The following is a 27,523-nucleotide window of genomic DNA, read 5'->3' on the forward strand; positions in this document are numbered from 1 at the left end:
AAAGTAAAATGTTGAAATAATGAAGGAGCAGCAAATTATATTTAAGCTTCAGTGAGTACCTTCCAATAAAATTGGGTAAGCCAATTGATTCCATTATGCAGTTGAAGTGGCTTTGCTCTTCTCAAAGTGGTGAGATCTTCATGGAACATTTATTCTTGAAGTCATCACTGTTTTGAAAAAAATAATAAACAAGCCAATTTGTGTTAATAAAGTAATAAATCTATGTATTAGCCAGGGTTCTCCAGAAAGAGAAGCAGTAGAATATTACACATATAGAGAAATTTGGAGATTTTTTTTAGGTGGACTCACACGATCAGAGAGGCTGGAAAGTTCCAGAAACAACTGTCTGCAAGCTGGAGAGCTGGGAAGGAAAGTAATGTGGCTCTCCCCAAGAAGTAGGGAGTCTCAGACAAAGAGAGATACAAATAATGTGGTCCCCAATCTGAGGCCAAAGACCCAAGTTGTCTCCCTGTCAGGGGCCACTGGTATGAATCTGAGTCTAAAAGCCAAAATACATGAGCTCTGATGTCTAAGAGCAGCAGCAAAAAGTACATCTGCTTGGGAAGGAAGAGAGAGAGAAGGAAGAAGTGTTTTCTCCTTCTTGCTTTTATATTCCATCCAAGTCCTTGGCCTGTTGGATGATGGGGTCCATAGTTAGGACAAGTTTTTTTTTTTTTCCACTAGCTTCATTAAGCCACACCAATCTTTTCAGGACACAGCCTTAGAGACATATTCAGAAATATGCATTACTAGTTTTCTAGGCATCTCTGAATCTAGTCAAGTTGACATCCCAAATTAAACATCACATTCCTTATCACAGATACATCACAGATATGACATTGACTGCCACATTGCTCTTTTTTCAGTAATGGGATTGGAACAGTGCCTTATACTCACCAGGCAGGCACTGTAACACTTGAGATACACCTTTCAGCCTTGTCATAACTTCTTATAAATCATGCTTTAGGTTTTCATCCAACATATATTTATCCAGCATCCACAAGGAGCTAGAACTCTTTAAAGGTAGGAGATTAAAGATAGCGTCTATAGTATGTAAGAAATGATCTTCGAATAAATCTCTTCATCTGATCTGGGTACTGATGGCTCATGCCTGTAATCCTAGCTACTCAGGAGGCTGAGATCTGAGGATCACAGTTCAAAGCCAGCCGGGGAAGGAAAGGCCATGAAACTCTTATCTCCAATAAACCACTCAGAAAACTGAAAGTGGTGCTGTGGCTCAAGTGGTAGACTGCTCGCCTTGAGCTGAAAAGCTGAAGGACAGTGCCCAGGCCCAGTAGTTCAAGCCCTATGTCTGACAAAAAAAAAAATTCTTCATCTGTACAATGGGTCTATAATATACTTACCTCAATAGGTTATGAGGATTAAGATGCACATGAAGTCTTTTCTATGCCTGGCAGTTCAGAAGCACTTGATAGATGTTAAGTATTTTTTATCCTCACTCTTGCTATGATTCTAATTCTCAAAGGCCTACCAGCCTAATATAAAGGCAGTGTGACAAATGCCATTTATACCTTAAGACCTTCTGGCCTTGCTGTTTCTTCGGTCTGGAACATGCGTCCCTTAGATGTGCTTGTGGCTCACACTTAATTTTTCAAATAGCATTTATTTTAGTGATGTGCTCTGTTTATTATATATCTCTGTCAATCAAATGAAAGTTTTGCCAGGGCAAAGATTTGGCTCTAGTTTGTCTTTGGTTAGCTATTAGTTCTTAAACTTTGTGTGTCCCATATTAGGAGCTCAATTTGTTCAACAAGTAACTGAAGGATGATTCTAGAAGCCTAGAGGAGAGCCTGTCAGTCTTTTTTTTTTCCTGGTCAGTCATGGGGCTTAAACTCGGGGCCTAGGCGCTGTCCCTCAGCTCTTCAGCTAAAGGTGAATGCTCTACCACTTGAGCCACAGCACTACTTCCAGTTTTCTGGTGGTTACATGGAGGTAAGAGTCTCACAGACTGGCTGCCCGAGCTCACTTTGAACAGTGATCATCAGGTCTCAGCCTCCATAGTAGCTAGGATTACAGGCGTGAGCCACAGGTGCCGGGCTGGGCATGTCAGTCTTAAAAGAGGGGAGATTTGTTTTTTGGGTGCCAAATATCACTTGCTTGAAAGATGCAAGTGTAGAGTGTGAAACTGATAACTCTTAACTCTAGATCATAAGGGACAAACATGGAGAAAAGCAGAGTGCTAGGCAAAAGCCAGCTTTGAATTTAAGTAAGAGAGCAGGTGGGGGCAATCCACAAGGATTTCTCATCACATGAGGGTGAGTTCCAGAGAGCTCAAAGGGAACTGTGAAAAGGAGATTTTAGTTGGGTAGGATGCAGGGGAGGAGTAGTTATAAAAAATGTAGGGTTGAAAACAATAAAAACAGTTCTTAGACTGGGCAAGGGCTCATACCTATAATCCTAGCTAGTTAGGAGGCTGAGATCTGAGGATGTCAATTCAAAGCCAGCCAGGGCAGAAATGTTTATAAGACTCTAATCTCCAATTAACCACCAAAACAGGCAGAAGGGGAGCTGTGGCTGAACTGATGGAGAGCTACCCTCAGGAAAAAAGCTCAGGGATAGTGGCCAAGCCCTGAGTTTGAGGACCAGGACGCACAAAAACAAAGACAAAACATTTTTTTAAAGATATTTTTCTTTCTAGTTTGCTATGGCTGTCATTGTGCCCCATATAGATCTAAGAACTTGATAGACTATTTCTTTTCAGTAATATATTGTTATCAGTTTGTGACTTTTGTGTCTAACAGAAAGAAATTAAGGGAAAAACCCAGAATCAAACAGACCATTGGTGAATGAGGGTAGGTGAGAGGGCATGATAAAGCCAAATTTAAGTGAGTGATTTATTCAGGCTGGATAACTAGGTAACACTTGCTAGCTTTTTCCAATAACCACGAAGTGTTCATCTTAATCTGAATTACAATCAGCCTCACTACAGCTGAGGTTACTGAGCTTCCTAAGGCCTTCCCTCTTGTATTAGTTGTTGGCCTTCCAAGATGAAGCTGAATATCACTGATTCTTCTTGCTGTCACTTCATTCATATGGACCCAACATCAAATGTTTGCCTCTCTATGGCTTGCAGGTTGTGACAAAGAGCCCTGTGGAGATATTTGAAATGTGAGATGGGTTCTCTAATGTAAAAAGTCTGTGGGGAAATATAATTCTCTCTCTCTCTCTCTCTCTCTCTCTCTCTCTCTCTCTCTCTCTCTCTTTCTCTCCTTTCTCTCTCTGTCAAGTTTTTAGAGCACTAAAATTTTTTTAAAAAGAAAGTTTGGAAAATTCTGTTTTATTTATTGCATCAACTGCACTTCAGGAAAGTAAGGGAGGAAAAAAAACCCAAGTTAATAGCTTGAAGTGCTTTTAAACAGCCAGAATTCTAGCTGTTAATGAAATAAAAGAGACCTTACACAATCACTGCGTAATAGAGAATCAGTGTTCAGAGATAAGTCACAGGGTAAAGAAGTTCTTGTTTCCCATCATCGCAGATCATGAGAATGAGAAAGAGAAAGACTACTGTAATAATTAAAACTCCTTGGTTCAGTTTAAAAAATGTGCACAAACTTTTCTGAGAAGTCACTGTGTTCTAAACATTGTGTGGATATCTTAGTTTCCTAGATCTGCCAAACAAATGACCACAAAGCCAAACAATACAACAGAAGTGTTTGGGATACTAAAAGTATGAAGTCAAGGTTTTCAGCAGCATGGTGGGCAAACATATTTGCCTGCCTTTTCTATAACTTCTGCTGTGACTGGCCTATTTGACATTCCTTTATTGCTCTAGCTCGGTACCTTCATCTAAGATATGCTTTTCTCCTTGTGTCTGTCTCTTTTCTTATAAGGACATCAGTCATGGCTTATGGAAGGTCCACCCTACTCCACTATGGTTTGAACTAACTATATCCCTGGCAACCCCATCTCCAAGTGAAATCACATTCTGAGTTTTTAGGAAGGACATGGATTTTGAGGGGGTGACACTATCCAACCGACTGTAGGTGCCTTCTAAAATGACAAGTGATTTTTGCCTTTGGCATGACATGGTACCTAATGCAGTTTGCAGAAAAGGTTGTGACTACAACTGTAGTCATGGGAGACTTCAGGGTGAAGTTGGTGACACGCCTGAAGGATGCCAGCTGGTTGTAACAGGACATCCAGGCATTCTGGATGGAGGGATCAGTCTGAGCAGGCACTATGGTGCACTTGTGCAGCCTACCATGGAGGGATCCTCAGTGTACCTAGAGTAAATGACCTTGCCTATAAGCAGTAGGTACATGTATGATGGCCATTGGGAAGTGATATAGGAGGGAAGGGTAGTGTACTTGCCTAGTTTGATCCCTAGCAACACACACACACACACACACACACACACACACACACACACACACACACACTAATGGAGCCCTATAATTTCCTTCCATAAATACTTATGAAAGAATGGGATCTCTGAAAAGGAGTGTGGCTGGGAATGGTCAAGGACAAAGGTCAAGAAGAGGCAGGATGACCAGCCTTTCAAGGGGATTTCAATGACAGAAACGTTGCTCTGATTGAATATGAGTGAGAAAAACAGTTTTGTACTGGGTACTAAGTTCTGCTCCAGAGTAGAATTGCTTTGGAAGATGATCTCAGGAACCTCCTTCAGAGGAGGTGGAGTGTAGGTGGCTGCTTACATGGTGTTTGATTTCTGAGTCAGTGAAAAGTCTCCTTTGTCTCCCAAAATATCTACTTCATCGAGGCTGCCTGTGCTTTCTTCCTACTATTAGAAATTAGTTTCTTCAGGTTTCCCTTCTGTCAGAATGCAAATGCCCCTGGAGACAGGATATCCATTTCCCCTCACCAGTGTGTTACACCTTAATACCAGGAGTTTCTCAGTCCTTTCTGTAAAGCAGGCTTTTGACAAAAACACTTGGAGGGAAATAGAGACAAAAAAATTGATGCACTTGGCCGTGGTGAACTTTGTCTAAGTTCATAGATAAGAAATGCTTATTACTGTTCTAAGTTTTATGGCTATGAAACTTTTGATTATTTGGATTGATTTGATCATGCTTGGGATCAAACTCAGGGCCATACAAATACTAGGCAAAAGGCTCTACTACTGAGCTACATCGTTATTTGTTTCTAAAAACATCATCAAGCTGGGTACCAGTGGTTTATGCCTGTAATCTTAGCAGCTTAGGAGGCTGAGATCTGAAAAATCTCAGTTGGAAGTTAGCCTGGGCAGGAAAATCTTTGTATTCTTATCTCCAAGAGATTCTTTTTTTTTTTTTTTTGTTAGTAGTGGGGCCTGAACTCTGGACCTGGGCGCTGTCCCTGAGCTCTTCTGCTCAAGGCTAATGCTCTACCACTTGAGCCACAGCTCCACTTCTAACCTTTTCTGCTTATGTGGTACTGAGGAATCAAACCCAGGGCCTCATGCAAACACTCTACCACTGAACCACCTTCCCAGCCCCTCCATGAGATTATCTTCAATTAACCAGCAAAAGCTGGAAGTAGAGCTGTGGCTCAAGTGGTAGAATACTAGCCTGAGACAATGCCCAGGCCTTGAGTTCAAGCTCTGGGACTGGCACAAAAAACAACAAAAACCCCAACAGAAACGGTCAGCTCAGCAAAGCCTGATATGTGGTCTGCACTGACAGAATTGTGCTGCCTGAGCTCTATGTGTTCACATAACAGAAGGGCTCCGTATTTGGCAGAGAAGGTGACTGTTAAGTTTCAGTGCTAATTTCAGACTTTTTCCTTATTCACATCATGTTATAATTTAAGTTGATTTGAGAGGAAGGTTCTATAGGGTCCTTCTGGGACACAGCCTACTTCAAAGTTGTAGGTCCACCATCTTCCATAGTAGTCTCAAGTCACAGGAGCCTTATCTGGAAATCATGCTTTGACTGGAAGGGATGCCACGTTCCATTGTTAGGAACTAGCCCCAGGCCCCACCTAGATGGAGGAAGGAAGATGGTAAATGTAGTTTAGCTCGTGGAAATGTGCTCATGGTGAGTCTCTTGCAAAGATGCATCAGAAAACATTTATTCCCATTCCCCCTGACTGTGATAACGTTTGACCCTGGCTGGATGGCAGGAGGTGTTATTAAGAAGACAGTGGTGACATAGACACTGTATTGTATTGAGAACAGAGGACAGAATCCTTCTGAGGTGGTTTTTGTGTTTGTTTGTTTTGCTTGTAAACAGTGGACAGCATCTTGCTTCAAAGAAATGTCTCTGTTTTATGTGTTTTCTTGTTTATTTGCTCTTAATGGAAGTAGGAAAGAAATAAAGCAGTTCCTCTTGAATTGATCTGGGAACCTCCCATCTTGGATGGCTGGGGGTTTTACATGCTATGGCTTCTGTAATTTATTTCAAATCTGCTTGGAGATGAGAGGCTGTTGAGTAGAGAACTCTGAGAGATCATTTAGTCTACCTTCTTCATCGTCTAGACAAGGGGAGCCAGAAGTAACAGAAGCATCCACATGTGGGCCTCAGCTCAATTTCTTGAATTTCTATTCTGGAGTTATTTCTAACACCTTAATTTAATAGAAAACTATTAAGTGGAGAATAGATCCGACCTGGTTTGATTGATGAGTGCCAGCTGGAAAGGGAAGAGCCATGACCAGGTGAAGCCATGAAGCTCCTTCTAGCACTTGCTTTCCTCAGTTGATGTGTTTAAGTAAATGATGTCTGATTCACATGCTGTAGCCTGACCTAAGTGGTATAGTTTTGCAAGTATTTGTAATTTCCCTAAGAGAACACAATCTCAATTTTTCTCAGCTAGTTCTTTAGTTCATTATAAATTTTACATCTGTTTGTTTTTAAACATCTTCTTTCTAATTGTAACAGTGACAATCATAATTATAGGAATTAAGTAAATACATACATGTGTAACAATATATACACAAATATAACAAAAATTGCCTGTAATTCCATAACTTGACAATGTAGCCACAGACATTGTGAATGCTTTTGTGTTTCTTGCCCATTCACTAACAGTTTGTATGTGTATGCACAATGGAATGCCATTATATAATACTGTGCAATATGAAAGAAATATGAATGCAACTTTAAAATATTTCATGTTCAATAATATGAAATATTTTCAACCCTTAAAATAAGTAATGCTATGGAAAGATGATCATATGTATTTGTTTTCTCATTCTAACTAGTTTTATATGTCTGCTTATTTGTTTTGAAGAAGGAAAATGCTAACAGCTATCTGTATTCCATGCATCTTGGAGTAGAATTCCAATTTTAATTTTTAAGGGTTGCATATTATTGCCTCTAACGGGTATATACTATGCTTACACACAGCTGCACGGGTGGGGGAGGGGAAGGAGTCCTAACTTTTGTTCTACGGCTCTGATGTTTTGTTCCTCTTCTCCCAGGGCATCAGCAGCTTGTTCAGCTCTCTGAAAGTTGTCCGGCTGCTCCGTCTTGGGAGAGTGGCTCGTAAGCTGGACCATTACATTGAATATGGAGCTGCTGTGCTGGTCCTGCTGGTGTGTGTGTTTGGGCTGGCTGCACACTGGATGGCCTGCATCTGGTACAGCATTGGGGACTATGAGATCTTTGATGAGGACACCAAGACGATCCGCAACAACAGTTGGCTCTACCAATTGGCAATGGACATTGGCACTCCTTACCAGTTTAATGGGTCTGGTTCAGGGAAATGGGAAGGTGGCCCCAGTAAGAACTCTGTCTACATCTCCTCTTTGTATTTCACCATGACCAGCCTCACCAGTGTGGGCTTTGGGAACATCGCCCCATCCACAGACATCGAGAAGATCTTTGCAGTGGCCATCATGATGATTGGTTGTAAGTATGGCTGTGCTGGGGTGGTGGAGCATGCCTTTTGGTTACATCAAAGCTTCAAATAGGGTAAAGTGTGCTGTGTCAGCAGGGACCCAAGGTATAAGGACTTAAAACAACAAATGTATTTTGTTCCTCAAGACTAGCTTTCCCGTTTTCCCAATAACTCAATGTTGAAAAACACATGTAGGAAGCAAAAGAGTATAGGCTGTCTGTAATTCTGTCTCTTAGAGACAGCTGTTACTTTTTGGTGATTTAACATCTATTTTGTATGTCTCTCTGATTGTGATAAATTTAAAATAAGATTGTGTTATCCATGCAAGTTAGTAAAGTATACCTAGAATAGTGAATTGCAGCTCTTTTCCATATCAGTTTCTTTTTTCTTTTTTTATTGTTATTATAAAGGTGAGGTACAGAGGGGTTACAGTTACTTAAGTCAGGTAATTTGCTTCTTTTTAATCAAAGGTATAACTTGTGATACTTTGGTTTACACAGTGTACCAATTTCTACAGTGAAACAAATGAGTCTGTTTAGCCTCTCACTTTGTTGTCCCTTTTCTTACCTTGGCTATGTACTTGAAATGTTCTCTAGGCAAGTTCCTAATACCATTCCAGTACTATTGACTTAGGTTTGGCTCCATGTTAATTGAAACCCAGCTCTCTAGATCTTCATGGTCCTACCTGCTAGGGGAAGAGAATTCATGACAAAAATATGCAAAGAATCTCATCAATTAACTTTCATATTCTATTGAAATGATCATCTTCTTGATATGCTAGGTTAAATGAAATATTCTATTACAATCAATTGTTTTTCCTATTAAATGTGGCTTCTAGCTGGGCTTCTAGGATTACATGGCTGTAATCCAAGCTATGCAGGAGGCTAAGATCTGAGGATTGCTGTTCAAAGCCAGCCCAGGGAAGGAAAGTCCATGAGACTCGTACCTGCAATTAATCACAGAAAAAGCTAGAAGTGGTGCTGTGGCTCAAGAGGCGGGGTGCTATCTTTGAGCAACATTGAGCTCAGGGACTTTATCTAGGCCCAGAATTTGAGCTCTAGGATCAGGGGAGGGGAAAAAATGTGGCATCTAGGAAAAATGGAATCATATTTCCCTTGGACCATTCTAGTCTAGATCATCACTTTTTTTTTATTTTTAAATATATATTTTTATTTATTTTCAGGTAGTTGTCCAAAGGAGTTGCAATTCACAGAGCAATTTATGAATACATTGTCTTATGAAAAGAAAATCAGTGTAAACCCTTTTAACATTCGCACCCTTGGATCTCGGAAGGTGGCTTGCCTTGCATACGTGAAGCCCTGGGTTTGATTACCAAGCACCACAAAAACAGAAAAAGCCAACGTGGTGCTGTGGCTCAAGTGATAGATTTCTAGCCTGGAGATGAAGAGCTCAGGGACAGCGCCTAGGCCCAGAGTTCAGGCCCACGAACAAAATAAAATAAAATAAAGTTAACATTCTCAACCACCTCTTCACACTATCCCTTCCTTCACTTTTCTTAATTTTGTAGGTTTTATTTGATTTTTGCCATTTAACAAAGAAAATTATGTACATAATGCATCTTTTTTTTAATTTAATTTAATTTTATTTTGAACATACTGTACAGAGGGGTTACAATTACATGGGCAGGATAATGCGTACATTTCTTAGCAAGCATTGCAGCCTCCTCCTTTGGTTTACCCTTCACATCCCTTCCCAGCCTCCCCCCTCCCCCCCAATCCCAATCCTTCTCCTTCCCCTCCCTCCCCCCCCCCCCCCCGACGTTGTAAAGCTCGTTTTGGACATGTCAACTTGTACTTCTCATTGTTGCAACAGGTCCACCTGTATCCTTAAACAACTGGTTTTTCCCCATCTCCTCCACAAGTTATACTGACATCAAATATAGTGAAAGCAGGGGTTATACTGTGGGGGAGGGACATACAAAGCAACAAAGAGATAGATCATCACTTTTCATGTCTGCTTGATAGCTGAGAAAATTTCCAACACACAAGCACGCATTGGGAAGAAAGGCTCTTGTTTGATTGAGAAGGACTGGATGAATGGAGTCACTTGGCTGGGTTGGAAAATAACCCTCGTTCTCAAGGCAGGTGTTTAAATCTGAGTCATTTTCCCTACTGACCACTGTGTTAGCAGTTGCTGTTGTGGAGTCTGGAAACCATCTCTGGCCACACACAACAACAAGTCCCTTTCATTAAGGAGGCCTTAAGTTGGAGGGGACCTAACCAGGCTAGAGAAAGTCAATAAGCTTGAGTGGATTGAACTTATTGTGAAACTGCCAAGTGTGATTTGCCAGTACTTGAGAGACAGATTGGGCCAGGGAGAAGATGTTCCGGAGATGCTTTGGTCTGTCCAGTGGTCTAGTTACACGGGAGGATGCTCAGAATTCCAGTTACTACAGGCTTAAATGGATTTTGCTTGAGGTGCTTCTTCATGGCAGAGTTTATGAATTAATTATCCTATCAACCCGGTGAAACTTGAAGCTTCAGCTGGACTTACTTTGTCCAGCTGCCCAGAAATCCACATCCCTCTTGGAGTGGATTTTGTTACCTCAGGTGGTTGCATTTGCTGCGTACTTCTTCCTTTCTTACAATGACTTTATCATGTCTGATGCAGTCTTTTGGTAAAAAGCCTTCTCTGCCGTCAGTTTGCCTGAGTCTTTACAGAAAGTATGCAAAGGGGTTTTGTAGGAACTGTGTGCCTATGGGGGCTTTTAGGTTTGCTCCTTCTTTTAAACTGGGTTTTAATAGAGATGATTGCTGGCCGCGGGATGCAGCGTTAAGGATCTGTGGGTGGCTAATTGTTCCTGTTTAATTAGAACTTGAGGTGCTTTCTCACGTCAAACAAGAATTTAAGACCTTTGCTCTTCTAGAAGGGTTATAGCCTTAACTGCACCTGTTTCTAGTCAGGGCTTGCAGCTTTTTGTTTGTGTTTTGTGGCCCTGGGGATGGAACTTCAGGTCTCACACATAAGCATGCACCGCCCTCAGACTGTTGGCAGCATTTTTTCCAAGCCTGGGAATATTCAGTAGTCAACCAGATACACCAGGCATAGGACAAAATTTCCGAGGAGGCAGAGAGGGAGATGGGAGGCTTTGTGAGTTGAACATCTCATTGTATCCATTAGAGAGCATTTACTAAGAGTGGTCAGTTAGAAAATGGGCCCCATTCCACTGGCTCCCCAAGGGCTTTCAGATGCTAGGTTTCTTTGTAACTTCTTACTGAGAAGAACAAGAAAATAGCGCTGGTGGCATATAATAATGATAAGCAATTTTTCCCCCTTTCTCCAAACCACTCTTCCATGGAGAGCACAATTTCCTGGGTATCCAGGGGAAACATGCAATTATTACCACTTTTCTTTTCCCTTCTTCTCAGAGTGAAGTGCTATTTCCATTTCTTTATATTGAAAAAAGAAGTCTAATGCACAGTCTCTTCTGCATTGTGTAGTCGTGTGTGATGTTTAGTCAAACAGATCTTCAACACTTGTTTCCTGCACACTTGTTACCTGGGAGACATTGTGTTAAATGCATTGCACACGATTTCTGCTGCTTCCAAGGAATGTTTGTGTTAGAGAATATTATCTTTATTTTCTAAGGAATCAAAGGCTTGGAGAAGTTAACTCACTTTCTCAAGAATGTGGGACTGGGAAGCAGGAGAGAGAGAGGGTTCAGACTTGGGCCATGTTCCTTTGATGCAGATGTTAGGGTATGATGATGTGGGCTTACAATGCAGATTTTCATGCTTATTCCTGACACATGGAAAATTCTCCTGGCAAACTTTAGCAGCCGGCAGTTTTTGCTGTGGAAACTTTTTGTATGCTTGCTTGTTGTTGTTGTCATTTTAATTTAAGAAACAAGATTATGCTACAGACCCAGGGACTGGGTGCTTAGCAAACTAGCTATTTTTTCAGCAACCTGTCACTTACAGTTACAGCTGTTCCACTTGCCGTGTGACACATGTCTGACAAATTCTTGTGCTAACAAGAAAGTTACTGTGTTCTGTGTAATGAGTGGTAATTATCCTTGTAAACTCACATTCCCAACCACCTTTGTTCAGGACAACTCCTGATGTCTAATTAGATTTACAGAATCTCCTTCCTCTTGCTTTTTGCCAGTGTGTGCACATGTGCATACACTTACCTTCTCCTGTAGAGCTCCTGGGGTCTGATTGACACCCAAATTGAGATCACTAGCATGGGACTATTTACCACAGTCTGCATTTACCCCAAGGGCTCTGGGTTGCGACCTGTTCAGTTCACCTTGGCAAGTCCTGAGGGGGGAAACAGATTCAGATCTTGGAGGCTTCTGAAATATCAATCATATTGTATTTTCCTCCTCATATGCATCTTCCCATACCATGATCATAGTGATAATAGTACGATATTATCAGGGTATGACAGTACAATAGTATGAGAATAGTACTTTTGTGGCTATTCTGTTGAACCGAGTTAGCCATAATACAGATGATCCAAACTTTCTCTTGGCTTATCTCTCATATGATGCTAGCAAGCAGGAAAACGAAATATTTGCAAGTTGGTTTGCCTTTCTCAGTTAAGATTTTTTTTTTAATTTAATTTTATTTTATTTGAGAACATACTGTACAGAGGGGTTACAATTACATGGGCAGGATAATGCATATATTTCTTACCAAGCATTGCAGCCTCCTCCTTTGTTTACCCTTCACCTCCCTTCCCAGCCTCCCCCCTCCCCCCCACCCAATCCTGCCCCCCCTTCCCCCCCACACCGACATTGTAAAGCTCGTTTTTGACATGACATTTTGTACTTCTCATTGTTGCAACAGGTCCACCTGAATCCTTAAACGACTTGTTTGTCCCCATCTCCTCCACAAGTTATACTGACATCAAATATAGTGAAAGCGGGGGTTACACTGTGGGAGGGGGGATATACAAAGCAACAAAGAAATAATCTTATAAATGCGTTAGAAACACATGCATGAAAGAAAAAAAACATTAAAATACATATTTAAGGGTTCGTTTTCCTAACATCACATTATCTGACCTTTTCCGCTTGACTCATACATATACTAGATATTGCAAATAAGGGAAACCATGGGACCTATGTTTCTTTGGGCCTGGCTTACTTCACTTAATATAATTTTTTCCAAGCCTTTCCATTTCCTAACAAATGGGGAAATGTCATTCTTTCTGATGGAGGCATAGAATTCCATTGTGTATATATACCACATTTTCTTGATCCGTTCGTCTACTGAGGGGCATCTGGGTTGGTTCCATATCTTAGCTATGGTAAATAATGCTGCAATAAACATAGTTGTGCTGGTAGCTTTAGTGTGGTCTTGTTTGTAAACATTTGGGTAAATGCCCAAAAGTGGGATTGCTGGGTCATAGGGGAGTTCTATGTGAAGTCTTTTGAGGAACCTCCATACTGCTTTCCAAAGTGGTTGAACAAGTTTACATTCCCACCAACAATGAAGTAAGGTTCCTTTCTGTCCACATCCCCTCCAGCATCTGTTGTTGTTAGAGTTCTTGATTTTTGCCCTTCTAACTGGAGTGAGGTGATATCTCAATGTTGTTTTGATTTGCATTTCTTTTATGGCTAGGGATGTTGAACATTTCTTCATGTGTCTATTGGCCATCCTTCTTTCTTCTTCAGAGAAGTTTCTCTTTAAGTCTTTCGCCCACTTATTTATTGGGCAGTTGTTTCTTTGAGGATTTGTTGTTGGGTGGTTTAATTTTTTGAGTTCCAAGTATATTTTAGATATGAGACCCTTGTCCGTTGTATGGCTAGTAAAGATCTTCTCCCAATCCGTGGGCTTTCTATTGATCTTGCTAGCTATGTCATTTGCCCTGCAGAAGCTCTGCAACCTTATGCAATCCCATTTGTCCAACCTTTCTTTGATTTGTTGTGTTTCCGGGTCTCTATTCAGAAAATTTCGGCCTGAGCCAAGGAGACCTAGGGTTTCTCCTATTCCATCCTGTAATGTTTTCAGAGTGTCTGCTTTGAGTTCAAGGTCTTTGATCCATTTGGAGTTGATTCTGGTGCAGGGTGATATATAAGGATCTAGCTTTAGTTTTCTACATGTAGTTAACCAATTTTGCCAGCACCATTTACTGAAGAGGCTGTCTTTCTTCCATTCTACTGTTTTAGCTCCCTTATTGAAGATTAGATGGCTATAGGTCTGTAGGTTCATTTCTGGGTTTTCAATTCTATTCCATTGGTCCTGAGGTCTGTTCTTATGCCAATACCAAGCTGTTTTGATTACTATGGCTTTATAGTAGAGTTTGAAATTTGGTATTGATATTCCTCCAGCAGTGTTCTTTCCGTTGAGGAGCGTTTTTGCTATTTGGGGTCTTTTATTGTTCCATATGAATTTTTGTATTGCCTCTTCTATTTCCTTGAAGAATGAGGGTGGAATTTTGATAGGTATTGCGTTGAATTTGTAGATAGCCTTGGGAAGTATTGCCATTTTCACGATGTTAATCTTTCCAATCCAGAGCATGGGAGGTTTTGCCATTTTTTAAGTTCTGTGTTGATTTCCTTTTTCAAGATTTTAAAGTTTTCATCATAGAGGTCCTTCACTTCTTTAGTTAAGTTAATTCCTAGGTATTTTATTTTTTGTGGGGCTATTACAAATGGAGTTGCTTTCCTAATTTCAGCCACACTTTTCTCGTTGTTGGCATACAGAAAAGCCATTGATTTTTGGGGGTTAATTTTATAACCTGCTACTTTGCCAAAGTTTTGAATCAGCTTGAGTAATTTGGGAGTGGAGTCTATGGGATTCTTTAAATACAAGATCATGTCATCTGCAAAGAGGGAGAGTTTTATTTCTTCTTTCCCTATTTGGATCCCCTTTATGTCTGCATCTTGTCTTATTGCTGTAGCTAGGCATTCTAATACTAGATTGAAGAGAAGTGGAGAGAGTGGGCATCCTTGTCTTGTTCCTGAGTTAAGAGGAAATGGCTTTAGTTTTTCACCATTGAGTATAATGCTGGCTGTAGGTTTGTCATATACAGCCTTTATTGTATTGAGGAATGTTCCATGGATTCCTAATTTTTCCAAAACCTTCATCATAAAGGGGTGTTGGATCTTGTCGAATGCTTTTTCTGCGTCTATTGAGATAACCATGTGGTTCTTATTCTTGCTCCTGTTGATGTGATGAATAATATTAATTGATTTGCGTATATTGAACCAGCTTTGCATCCCTGAAATGAATCCTGTTTGATCATGGTGTATGATTTTTTGGATGAATTGTTGAAGTCGATTGGACAAAATTTTGTTGAGAAGTTTTGCATCAATGTTCATCAAAGAAATGGGTCTATAGTTCTCTTTCTTTGATGAGTCCCTGCCTGGTTTTGGGATGAGGGTTATGATGGCTTCATAGAATGTGTTCGGTAGTGAGCTTTCTCTTTCAATTTCATTGAAGAGTTGGAGGAGAATTGGTGTGAGCTCTGCTTTGAAGGCCTTGTAAAATTCCGCTGTAAAACCATCTGGTCCTGGACTTTTCTTAGCTGGGAGGTCTCTTATTGCTGTTTCTATTTCAATGCTTGATATGGGCCTGTTAAGATAGTTTAATTCATCTTGGTTTAATTTTGGCATGTCAATATTTACTAGGAAGAGGTCCATTTCTGTCAAGTTCTCAAACTTATTAGCATAAAGTTTTGAGAAGTATTCCCTTATAATGTTCTGAATCTTGGTTGTTTCCGTGGTGATGTTTCCATTCTCATCTCTGAGTTTATTAATTTGGGTGTGTTCTCTTCTTTTTCTGATAAGATTTGCTAAGGGTCTGTCAATTTTGTTAAGTTTTTCGAAGAACCAACTCTTTGTTTTGTTGATTCTTTCTATAGTTTTTTTGGATTCTAATTCATTTAATTCTGATTTAATTTTGATTATTTCTTTCCATCTACTGGATTGGGGTTTATCTTGCTGCTCTTTTTCAAGGAGGTTTAGATGTGTCATTAAATTGTTAGTTTCAGATCTCTCCAATTTGTTGATGTAGGAGCTCAGAGCTATAAACTTGCCTCTGAGTACTGCCTTTGCTGTGTCCCAGAGGAGCTGGTAATTTGTGTGTTCATTTTTGTTGAATAGCATGAACATTTGAATTTCCTTTCTAATCTCTTCCATGACCCACTCATGATTCAGCAGTGTGTTGTTCAGCCTCCATGTGATACCGGACTTTCTTTGGTGGCTTTTGGTGTTGAGTTCTAATTTTATTCCCTTGTGGTCAGAGAGAATGCAAGGTATAACTTCACTCAGTTAAGATTTTAGAATTGCATTAGGAAGAAGTGAATGGAAAGTGTCTCCAATGGCCTGGTTTTATATCTATATTGCAGTCTTGAGTCTTGGTTTGGCCAGGGGCAAGCTGGGCCCTCCTCTGTCTCCTTGCTCTCCTTGTGATGAGTGTTTACTGGTCCCCTATAACCAGTCTGGGGGTGGTAGTGTACAGACTTGCCTATGAGTTGGTGATGCTGAGGAAAATAGAAGCCACACTATACCCTCCAGTGAACATCTGGCAGAGGACACACTCCAGTTAACAAGCAGTGGCTGAGTGCCTTCCCTGGACAGGTAGCAGGAGGGTTTGGCTAGACTCTGAGGCTTCAGAGAATGCCATCAGAGGTGGTGAATTCAAGGAATCAACAGTGTATGGTGGAAGCTGGTGGGAGGATGGAGACTGGTGTTGCTGGCCCTGTCCACTAGCTAGTGACAAGGACCAACCTCTAAGGGATCCCCTAAAGGAGGAAGAATTGACTACATCTCAGTATCAACTTAGGGACATGGCCCTGTCTTGGGCATCTCTCCAGGAGGATTTGATGGTAAAGAGACACTTGCCATTTTCTAAATATGGGCTTGTACTTTTCTGCTTCTCTCCTCATAATGTCATTGCTGTCACGCTGTCATTTTCAGCAAGCTGCCTTCATTCCTCTTTTCTTATAACATCAGGGGGTCCAGACATCCACCTCCTCCTCCAGACACTCCACCCCCAGGCCTCACGAGCAGACTCTTGCCTCATTAATGCAATCCTTGTCTCTTGGAATTCACTTCTTTCTCCTCAGACTGTTCCACCTTCGCTCCTTAAAACTGTGACTACTCAAGTGCCCAGGGCCTGGCCTGAGTATCTGTTGAATCCTGAAGAGCCTCTCCTCATTCTCTTGTGGGGCCAGATACTTTCCTGATCTGTGCTTCAGTCAGTCAAATTCCTCTCAGGTCTGGATGTTCCCAGATAACCACAGAGCCCACCCCTCCTGGCTTGAAAATATCCCCTTCATTTTGGGGGAGTAGGACCCTACTAACATGCATCCCTTGACTCTGGACCCCACTACCTTACCCATTTGCAGCCTAGCAATGTATTCTGTGATCTCCTTTCAGCTTAGATTGGTACTTGTATTCAAAGATGAGCTTTTCCCTACCTCCGTTATGACTTTATTTGAGCCTTTTTATTTCTCTGCATGTTAACTTTGCTGAACATCTGTGTGTGTGTGTGTGTGTGTGTGTGTGTGTGTGTGTGTGTGTGTCCCAGTGCACAGTGGGTTTTCTGAAAGTGTGTGGGTCATCTGGGTGTGGCCCTTGCTGCAAGAAAACATCAAATGTGGTCTTTTGCCATCAGGTGGCAAGCATAGCCCCCTGTCCAGAATCATCTGAGATTTTTGTTTTAAAAATATAAAGTTCCCAGCTCCTCCCCAGATAGAATGAATTGGAAACTCTAGCACTGGAAACCCAGAAGACCAGATTTCACAAGTTTCCTATGCAATTGTTTATTGCATGCTAAGGTCTGAACATAGCTGATCCATATAGTGAGAAACATTGTTTATCTGCATGATCTCCTCACCTGATAAATCCATGGGAATGGAAGAAATATATATAAAATGGGAGTCACACCTCACAGGAGGAAGGGGGAGGGATAAAGATACTTTTAGAACACTTTAAACACATTAGACTTGTATTAAACATTCCTTTAAAGTTTTTATCAAGGGTTTATTTTAGTATAATAGGATAAAATAGGGAAACATAAAACTGTGTGTTGATTCTGGATAATTGAGAAGCCCTAAAATCTTGGAGGGTGTCTTCAGGGTTATGGAGAAAGCCTTTTGGGGTTCAACTCTGGGCCTGGATACTCTCCCCAAGCTTTTTTACTCAAGGCTAGTGCTCTACCACTTGAGCCACGGCTCCACTTCTGGCTTTTATATTTTGAGTAGCTAATTGGATCTAAGAATCTTATGGATTTTTCCTGCCTAGGCTGGCATCAAACCATGATCCTCAAATCTCAGCTTCCTCAATAGCTAGGATTGCAGGTATGAGCCAGAAGCTTCTTTACTATAGAATATAGGTTATTCTGCTGGATGGAGACACAAAACATGTTTTCGAAGAGTTGAGGTTTCATCTCTCTCTACCCCAGACACCAGAGACCCAGGCTTCTCTGCTGTGTTCACACATGACTTCCATATTAGGATCCCATATGGCTGTTCCAGTATCGGCCATATGTTCTTTCCCCAGAAAGTAGAAAGAGGGGAAAGGCTGTCCACACACTTTCCTTTTGAGAATAAAACTAGGAAATTGTCTATATCATTTTTTTAAAACAACCTGTTGGCTAGAATTAGATAACCTGGCCTCACCTAGCTGCAAGAGAAGCTGGGACATATAGAGTCTTTATTCCGTGTGGACATATGCCAAGGTAGAAATGCAGTAATATAGAAAAGAGAACAGATATTAGGGGATGGCCAGCAGTGTCTGTCTCAGCTTTCCTCCTTTTTAAAATATGTTTTTTTATTGTAAAAATACTGTACAGAGGGGTTACAGTTACATGAGTAAGGTAGTGAGTACATTTCCTACCAAGCATTGTTACTTCCTCCTTTTGTTTTCCCCTACCATCCTTCCTCCTTCTTATTCATCTACCCTGTATAGATAGCAGCAGATGTTTTACTCCCCACCCACCTTTTGATATAACTTTTTGTGTGTGCTGGTACTGGGGCTTGAACTTGGCCTGGGTATTGTCCCTGAGATTTTTTTGTTCAAGGTTAATGCTCTACCATTTGAGTCACAGCTCACTTCCCGTTTTTTGTAGTTAATTGGAGATAGCTATCTCATGGACTTTCCTCCCCCGACTAGCCTAGCTTTGATTCTCAGTCTTCAGATCTCAGCCTCCAGAGTAGCTAGGATTACCGGCATGAACTACTTGGAACCCAGTTGAGATGGACAGATCAGTGCTTGGTCCTTCATATCTGAAATCTGAGGGACTTTGACATAAGTTACAGATCTGCTCCAAGCTTTGGATTGTACTGTTTCGGCTTTGTAGGCTGGCGTGAAGAAGTTATCCTGACAATCTTCCTTCCTTGGTGGAAGTGAAAATGAAATCAGAGAATGATGTGTGACAGCTCTTTGAAAGTGTTGAGAATCTTACGCTCAGGGGTCATGATTCTTCGTGTTGTTAATAACAGCCATTACTTCTTGCTCTTCTCAGTTAATTGTTTCTTTCCTGTTCTTAGAAAAAAAAACACAAAATAATAATTGCTGCTCCTTCGGAGCATGGGAATGCTATTTAATTTCACTTTTGGTTTATGTTTATTTTGGGAAGTGGGGCAGTATTCAGAACTCTCTGAGAGAAATAACCACTCATTTCTCATTTATTCTTAGAGTTCTTTTCTAGCCAGAGAATCAGCTTGCTTTTCTTTTCTTTTTTCCCTCTAGAGTCTGATTTTCTATCTGCCACGGTGCCTTTCAGTCGGGCATCCCCATCTTTAACATAATCTCGAACCCACCTCCCTTCCTCCTCTATTCCAGAAAAGCGAATCCTGGTTACTCCTACCCTGTTCCCAGCTCTATTTCGTGTGCTTTTTGGGCTAATCAGCCCTGTTTAGGATTTATTTATTTGCACCTTAGATCTCTCTCTCTCTCTCTGGAATTCTTCCTACATCATAGTTAACTTTTTTACTTGTTAGGACCATAGATTCCCTCCCCTCCCTCCCCTACCATTCCTCTTTTCCTTTGTGCTTGGACATGTGCTGCTGGAATGTGGGAACCAGTCAGTTCTGGCTGTTAGATCCATCTCTATCCTTGGTGAATACATTGGCCTTTGTCAGTTATCTCCACTAAAAATGGAGATACTACATTAGGCACGAAAACCGAAGTGATAGAGAGCACCTAGCACAGAGTTTTCAAATGGATTTAGCAACTGTAGCTCTCTCTCTACTATGGTATATGCTCCGTCCTATGTTCCATTGGCCGGACTCAATTAACAGTGATATTCCTCAGCCATTTCAGGTGTGATCTACTTAAAGAGGATTTGAACTTGAAAAATTAGGTGTTTTATGTTGTCATCAAATATAAGTATGCATGGATGTGAGTTTCCTAAATATAAATTGCTGCAAAACAATATAAAACAAAATGTAACCTGACTACATAGAGCAAGGTGGGGAAATTCACAGATGAGAAGTTATTTGCATGAAGTTGAGGGGTCCTTCTGGCCTTCACTGACCCGGCTAGACTGGCAAGATCTTCACTGGGAAAGCTATGGGCCCAAGAGCAATAAGAAAGCTCACCGTTACACCCCTACCTCATGGAGAGAAGGGACTATAAACAGTCATGCACTGAGCATAGATGATGTCCCCAGTGTCCTGTTGGGAACTTTTTATTACCCCAAACCCCTGCAAATAGGCTTGATCTATAGCTAAGGGAATAAATTCAGACACAAGATACCTTGTCCTGGAACAGAGCAGCTGTGTTGGCAGAACTGGATTTTGATCCCAGTTTTCTCTGTGTTGTTGCTTCTTTCCTTTGCTGACTATTTTGAGACGTAGTAGGGGAAAATGTTCTCTGTGATGTGTGTGTTATGAGCAAACAGATTAAAGAGTCAGGGACAGAAGAGGGCCAGTGGAGAGATAGCAGGCAGAGTTCCTGGGAGATAGTTCTATGATTTTGAACTGTAATTATAATGAAAAAATAGGTTTGCACATGAAGTGTGAGAGGATATCATTCTTGTTTTTACATCTGTGATCACATGGGACAGACAAATTTCCATCAAGCTTTAAAGTTAGGAAGTTCTGATCATGCGTGGTATTGATGAGAAGGGTATTATTGTTTTTGACCTCATAGGCACCCAATTTGCAAACTTCCTTCTCTTCTCTTTTTAAAAATACTATTTCCATTGAACTAGAGGTGTTACTCTAATCCAATCATTTGTTAGTATTTCTAATGCCTCCTTCAAAACTCACAGCATTCTAGGATGGGGGCAGAGTCTGTATCCATTTTATGGTTAAGGAGACTGGCGTGTGACTTGCCAAAGGCCACACAGCTGGTAGGAAGTGGAGCCAGGCACATTCCTCTCAGCCAGTGCTGTTCTTGCTTTTGCTGGATACAGTAACAGAAGCTGGTCCTTGTAGCCGTGGAGCACACGTTACACCATCCGTGAAAACATCTGGTCCTGATGTAGGATTTCTCCAAGTTTGAGGAGAAGGGGTGAAGGTAGATGAAGAGTGGCTAAGGCCAGCTTTTCCACTTTTGGCTTAGGAACTTGATTAAGCACACTTCACACCTCTTTAGCTGCTTTATGTCAAGCATTTATTGTGGGTCTTAATTTAGGCTGACCCATGCAAGTAGTTAGAGAGATATTACCCAGAGGAGAGAAGAATTTTCCTTTCCATCTTTAACATTGACAGGACTTGAGAACTCTGTGTATCTGATGTGCCAGAATCTGTGTAACACTGAAAACAGAGCAGAGCACCAGGGGATAGGAGTCTGACCTCCTATTGCTTTAGTGAAATGGAGCCAGATGAATGAATAAGTGAGATGCATCTCCACAAAGGATGGTTGCTATGGGAATGTGTGTGTGGGGGGGGGCACTCAAAGAATAAAGGAAAGGTCAGATACTACTATACTGTACTTACTTGGGAAAAGCTATGGACCAGGCACTGAGGACCTTTCGAGGTTGTTTTCCCAACTCAGCTTCAAACTGCCTTCATTCAGGAACTACATATACCATACTTCACTTGGTCTGCAAAAGGCTCAGTAAATATGGAAGGAATGGCGGAAAGCGGGGAAAGCAAGCTATCATCCCTTCCTCAATATAAATGCAGACAGGGAAACTCATGTGAGGCTGAAAGGTGCTAGATGTTGACAGTATTTATTTCTGTAAGGTGTTGTGAAAGAGAAATTTTATTTGGCCAGTAAATAATAGGTAGGATTTCTATTACTTTTAGAGATGAGTCAATAGTATTACTGCTGACAAATGCTTGAACACATAGTGCGTGTATATACTTTACATGTGTACTTTATTCAACTCTTAACACTCCCATGTTACAGAGATTACTTCCCCAGATTTCTGGGTGTAAGAAGTAACAGAGGTCAGTTATCTTCCCTAGGGTCAACCTTCTCGTGAGTGAGGGAGCCACAATGCAGAGTAGAGATTTCTGACCTGGGCTCACCTTCTTTCTGCTAGTCTGTGCTGCCACGCCATTTGCCAGCAGGAGTGACAATGGCCAGAAGGACAAGGCTGAAGAGAAAGCAATGGCTAATCCTTTTCATCCAATCAGGAGAGAGAACCAGGTGCTGATCAGAAAGAACTCAGTGCCTGCCCTGTCCCTCCTGGCTTCTCAGCCCGCAGAGAGGGATTGTGGCACCCTGCAGTGAGGCCAATTTGCTGAGGTTTTGGATCAACCAGATAGGAATGTATAGAAGAGGCACTGGGGTACAGACTTGATTTTGACATGGAGAAACCCTTAATGAGTTTTGGAGCATGTTGCTTGGTTTGTTAGACCAAAGGTGCCACAGCTCTTTCTATCAGTCAGCTTGTATCCATCAAAGGCCGAGCCTTTCTCTTCTCCCCTTTGAGGAGAGGACTAATGACAACCAGAGTGATCGAAGAGTGCCATTCCCACTGCCAATGAAGCCGGTCAAGCTGTATAGACAGCAGAAGACAGGCCATGAGTAATAACGTTTTCATTTCTGAAGCTATAGAGCATAGAGAGCTCATGCCATGCAAACAGATCAACATGGCTATGCATCCTGGCTCTGCTGTGTGATACACAGATGAATAAAGACTTAATTTCTGAGCCTGTTCCCCCCATTGGAAAGTAAGAATATTATGAATTAAATGGTGCCAATAAAGACAAAGGCTTTTATCTTTTTTTTTTTTCCTTTTTTTTTTGTCAGTTGTGGGGCTTGAACTCTGGGCTTGGGTGCTATCCCTCAGCTCTTCAGCTCAAGGTGAGCACTCTACTGCTTGAGCTACAGTGCCCCTTCCTGTTTTCTAGTGGTTCATTGGAGATAAGAGTCTCATGGACTTTCCTGACTGGGCTGGCTTTGAACCGTGATCCTCAGATCTCAGCCTTCTGAGTAGCTAGGATTACAGGCGTAAGCCACCGGCGCCCAGCTTGGCTTTTTATCTTTTCTGGTGTCCAGGCTGGCACCACAGATGGCCTTGTAGGTGAGGCTGATGTCATTCTTTAACCACTTTTGGTCTGTATTGCTTGTTCATTAATTTGACTGACACATTTAACAGCCTTACCAGGGACTTTAGGAAGTAGTAGATGAGGGTTGAAAGCCGAGGAGAAGGTGCTGTGTGCAAATATGATAGCAAGGAATAGGATAGCCCAGTGCTTCATGTAAGAACTTAATAAAGCTTCATGTAGAATTAGATATCAAGAGGGACATCTTCCAGTGAGGACATTGCGGAAGAGGTGCTGTCAGGGCCAACTCCTTAAATCCTCACCTGGCAGTCACTTTGCAGACTCACAGAATATGCCATCTTCACTTATGCCCATCGTGGTCCAATGTACATGTGTGTGTGAGAGAATAATTTTAGCTCTTGTCCGCTAGAGGTCTGGCTCTGAATCATAGTTATGTGTGATTTAAAAAAAAAAAAAGACCACCACTGCCTCAAACTTGGCCAAGAAAAGAAGTCTTGGTAGGGAGAAGAAAATGAAAGGACAGGACACGGGAAAAAAAATCAAATATGTGAATATGACCAGTGTATTCTACAGAGCTGCAGGTACCTGTGCACAGGGCTGATGCTGGCTAGAAGGATGGTTCTTCATTTTTTTCTGAGGGAAAGGGATGGGAAGAAGAGATGGGCTGGGCTTGAATAGAGGCAACAGATCCAGAGCTGAGAAGTATTGCTTCCTGCTTAGAACTGCACAACTGAGGAGCAAGGCCCCTGCTTAGGGGTCCTCAGGTTTGGAAGTCAAATGCATCCATTGGAGAAAACTAATAGACTCTGAGGGACGCTTATAAACCTGGCCCACTGTGCAGATTAGCAGAGGACAGCAGCCTGAGTGCAATCCTGCAGAGGAGACACAAAGGATGGGTGCTGTGGGCTATGAGAGTGCTCATGGGGAGGGGGGGCGTGGCTGAAGGTGGGAGCAAGCATAAACCAGTAGGTTCTCCCCTGACTGTCTTATTTGATTCCATTCCTCCCTGGAAGCTCGGGTATTTAATTACACTGAGCCATGATCACATGCAGGCACAGGAAGTCTTGGCTGAAATCCAGCAGTTTAACAAGTGGAAGGGAGACAGGATTTCCGAGCAAAGGGCTTTCTGAACACATGGTTGAGTATGTGATTTAAGCCTACCATCTTTGGTTCTCTCTCCCTCCCTACCACAAATATTGATCAAACCCTTACTATGTGCCAACCACTTAGAAACAGTGTGAAGGCAGATGGGTAATCAGCCATTCCTTTTCTGTGATAATTAACTAGATCTTCAATGCTTTCATACATGCACACACTGAGCTTCAAGACAAGAAGTTATTGAAACCTCCTTTTCTAGGCTTTCCTGGGAAGCATATTTCTATCATGGTCTGCCTCCGTAGTTGCTTTTCTTTGAACCCAGTTCCATGACTTGACATTTAGGCAAACGTGATTCCTCATTTTCCTAGGCTGCAACAATCTGGGAGTATACAGAGGGAATAGAATTGTAGTAGCAGGAATAAAACAATGGTTCTTTTCTCTGTCACTTGCCAATGATCTCATTAGAACCCAAGTGATGGTTTAAGGACTATTGATGATGTCTCATGTTGACTTGAGATGACCAAAGCTTTCTGTTCTTCAGCCTGGCTACATAGCTCCTCCATTCCTGGCTACCTATCCATAACACACACTGTGTGGGCCCTTCAATTGCAATGTAGTCTTCCTTTGCTGTGATGGGACATTTACTCTACCAAAATACTGGTGTACTTTTTTTCTTGTCTCCCACAGCGACATGAAGAAGCTCTGTAATTTGCTCCAATGTAGGGGAAATGTCTCCCATCACCTGTGCTGAACTCTAGCTCTGAGCAGATAGGATTGCATCACACTGCCCGCAGGAGAGTATGGCTTTCGTTTGTTTGATTTCTTTTTTTCCATCATTTCAGTCCCCTTTCTTTATTTGACTCCTTGTCTTGAACTTGGGCCAGCAGACTGTGTAGTGCTATATTCTCTATTTTCCCCCCTCTCTCAGCATCTCAACCTGTAGCAGTTACTAGACAAGGCTTGTTCTTGGCCAGCCTCTACACACAGAGAGGCCACCTTTCTTTCATCCTTTGCATTGGTAATTGACTTTTGGACCCAATTCTTTGTTTTCCAGTAGAGAAAGCTCTTCCCTACTGGATCATTTGTTACCACTGAAGAAGGGCTTTTGTTCCCTAACTGCATGAAGGTATAACCCTGGGAAGTAGCCATTAGTTCCCATGCCTACCCTTAGCTAAGTGGCTCCCTGGGTTTCGCATTTAATACATTTCTGCCTTTTTGCTTCCATGTGCCTGGAGATAGCTATAATCATGTTAGACTTCTGAATTTATTTTCATGATCATTTGATTGTCAGGCATGACCTACAAGTACTTTCTTCTGTGGGCGGATTGTCTTTCTGCTTTCTCCATGGTGTCCTATGATGTGCAGAAGTTAAAATTTTGAAGTCTCAATTTCCTTTGTTGCTTGTGCTTACGGTGCCTTGTCTAAGGGGTCTGTTTAGTACCTCCGTGGCCTTGCAGCATCCATGAATTTGATCTGCCTGACATCTGTCTGTAGGTGTTAAGGCCTGTTTCATCATGCCTTCCTGTGACATCATGTAGGAGAGCCATGCACTCTGGAATCACTGTGAAGAGCTTCCCAAATCCATCACCGAGAGAATGAGTGTGAGAAAAGGCACTGACTTATTTGTAAGGCATGCAGCTCATAAATCCCCAACTTATTTTAGAGGGCATACCTGTATAAACTGGTTTTATTTTGGCTGTCCTGGGATTTAAATTTAGAGGCTCGTGCTTGCCAGGCTGACTTAACACCACTGAGCCAGCCTCCAGCTTCTTTATCACTGGTTAGTTTTAGATGCTCACTTTTCTCAGCTAGACGTGTCCTAGAGCCTCAATCCACTTACTATAGACTTCTCTTTGTTGCTGGTATTAAAGTGCCCACCACCTCATCCAACTTCCTTTTTGTGGAGATGAAGTCTTACAGATTTTCTGCCCTGATTGGCCTGGCACTATGATTCTCCTAATTTCAGCCTCTCATGTACCTTGGGATGATAGTTATGCACCAGTGTACTCAGCAGTGGGTTAAGAAGGAATTTCCTAGATTTTTCCACTTGGTTGGCCTTGGATTGCATTTCTCCTGTTTTCAGCCTCCTAAGTAGCTAGGCTTACAAGTGTGAGGCACTGGCACCTGGCATACTGGTTTTTGTTGTTATTGTTTTAATTTTTTAAAATGAAATTTTAATTTAAAATTTCCTGGTTTGTTTCTCTCCATGTAGTAAAGATGGTACAAACATAGATATGAGAAGTCTCTTTAATTTTTCTGGAATACTCCTGAAAGCTGGAGCCAGTGCTGTCATTGCATGGAATGGTAGTGCCCACTGCTCTCCAGTGAGTGCTTGGAGAGTTACAAGATGTCAGTTTGGGAAGAGTTATGATGCATTCAACAGTGATATGTAATATGGGGCTGGCATCCTCTTACCCCCATCCCTGACATCATGTCTGCTGTGGTGTCCTGGAAGGCAGGCATGGCTGCTGCTTAGCCTCTGTGAGAGACCTGTGTCTTTCTTATCCTCAAGCTTAGACACTGAGAACAAGGTTGGGGCAGGAGAGGACTCACTCAAGGTCACATTGTAGGCATCATTATTTATGATGGCTACAAATAGAACTATGACTTCTACCTCTGGGGGTTCAGTCTGGGCTACCTCATTTCCTTCCAACCAGGTGCTCCCCAGAGATCCAGAAACCAGCCAAGAGCAAACGTGACAGCAAGTGAGAGAGAAGAAGAAAAAGAGAGAGGAGAAGGAGGAAGAAGGAGAAGGGGAGGAAGAAGAAGAAGGAAGAAGGAGGGAGGAAGAGGAGGAGGAGAAGGAGGAGGAAGAAGAGTGCAAGTGGGGGCTGATGTGAGGGAAGAGAGGGCTGGTATGAGAGACAAAATGGATTTGATGTAGACAGAATGAATTCCAGTTCCCTACCCTGATGTACATCTTTGAGCAAATGGAGTGTTTTGTACACATGATGCCCCATAATCCTCATAGTAAAACAGTAGAGGAAGACACAGGGAGGCTGATCACGTTCCCTTCCACAACTCGGAGTCTAGGTGCAAGAATCAGAGTGCACACCAGGTCTTCAGAAGGATTTATCAGCATCCCCCAGCTGCCCCTTTGAAAGCCCCATTGGGAGCAAGGACAGGGCAGCCATGTTCCACCTCATGCTTTCTTTACATGGCGCTCACACAGAGAACACTCAGGCTGTGGATGGGGAGAGAGTTATATCACTGGTAGTTGTCTCAGCTCACGAGTCAGAAC

General features: G+C 41.9%; 1 protein-coding gene across 2 annotated transcripts in view; it reads left to right on the forward strand.

Annotated features, from left to right (window-relative positions):
• The window catches only part of Kcnh1 (potassium voltage-gated channel subfamily H member 1), a 313,617-nt gene that overhangs the window by 124,230 nt on the left and 161,864 nt on the right, over nt 1–27,523 (forward strand). For both annotated transcript variants that reach the window (XM_042682005.1, XM_042682007.1), the window contains exon 7: nt 7,379–7,808. In XM_042682005.1, the coding sequence (XP_042537939.1) occupies nt 7,379–7,808 (430 nt within the window). The remainder of the gene's footprint in view (nt 1–7,378; nt 7,809–27,523) is intronic.

This window comes from Dipodomys spectabilis, unplaced genomic scaffold (genome assembly GCF_019054845.1).
Source record: "Dipodomys spectabilis isolate Male_0828 unplaced genomic scaffold, ASM1905484v1 ptg000069l, whole genome shotgun sequence".
NCBI classification, from domain to species: domain Eukaryota; kingdom Metazoa; phylum Chordata; class Mammalia; order Rodentia; family Heteromyidae; genus Dipodomys; species Dipodomys spectabilis.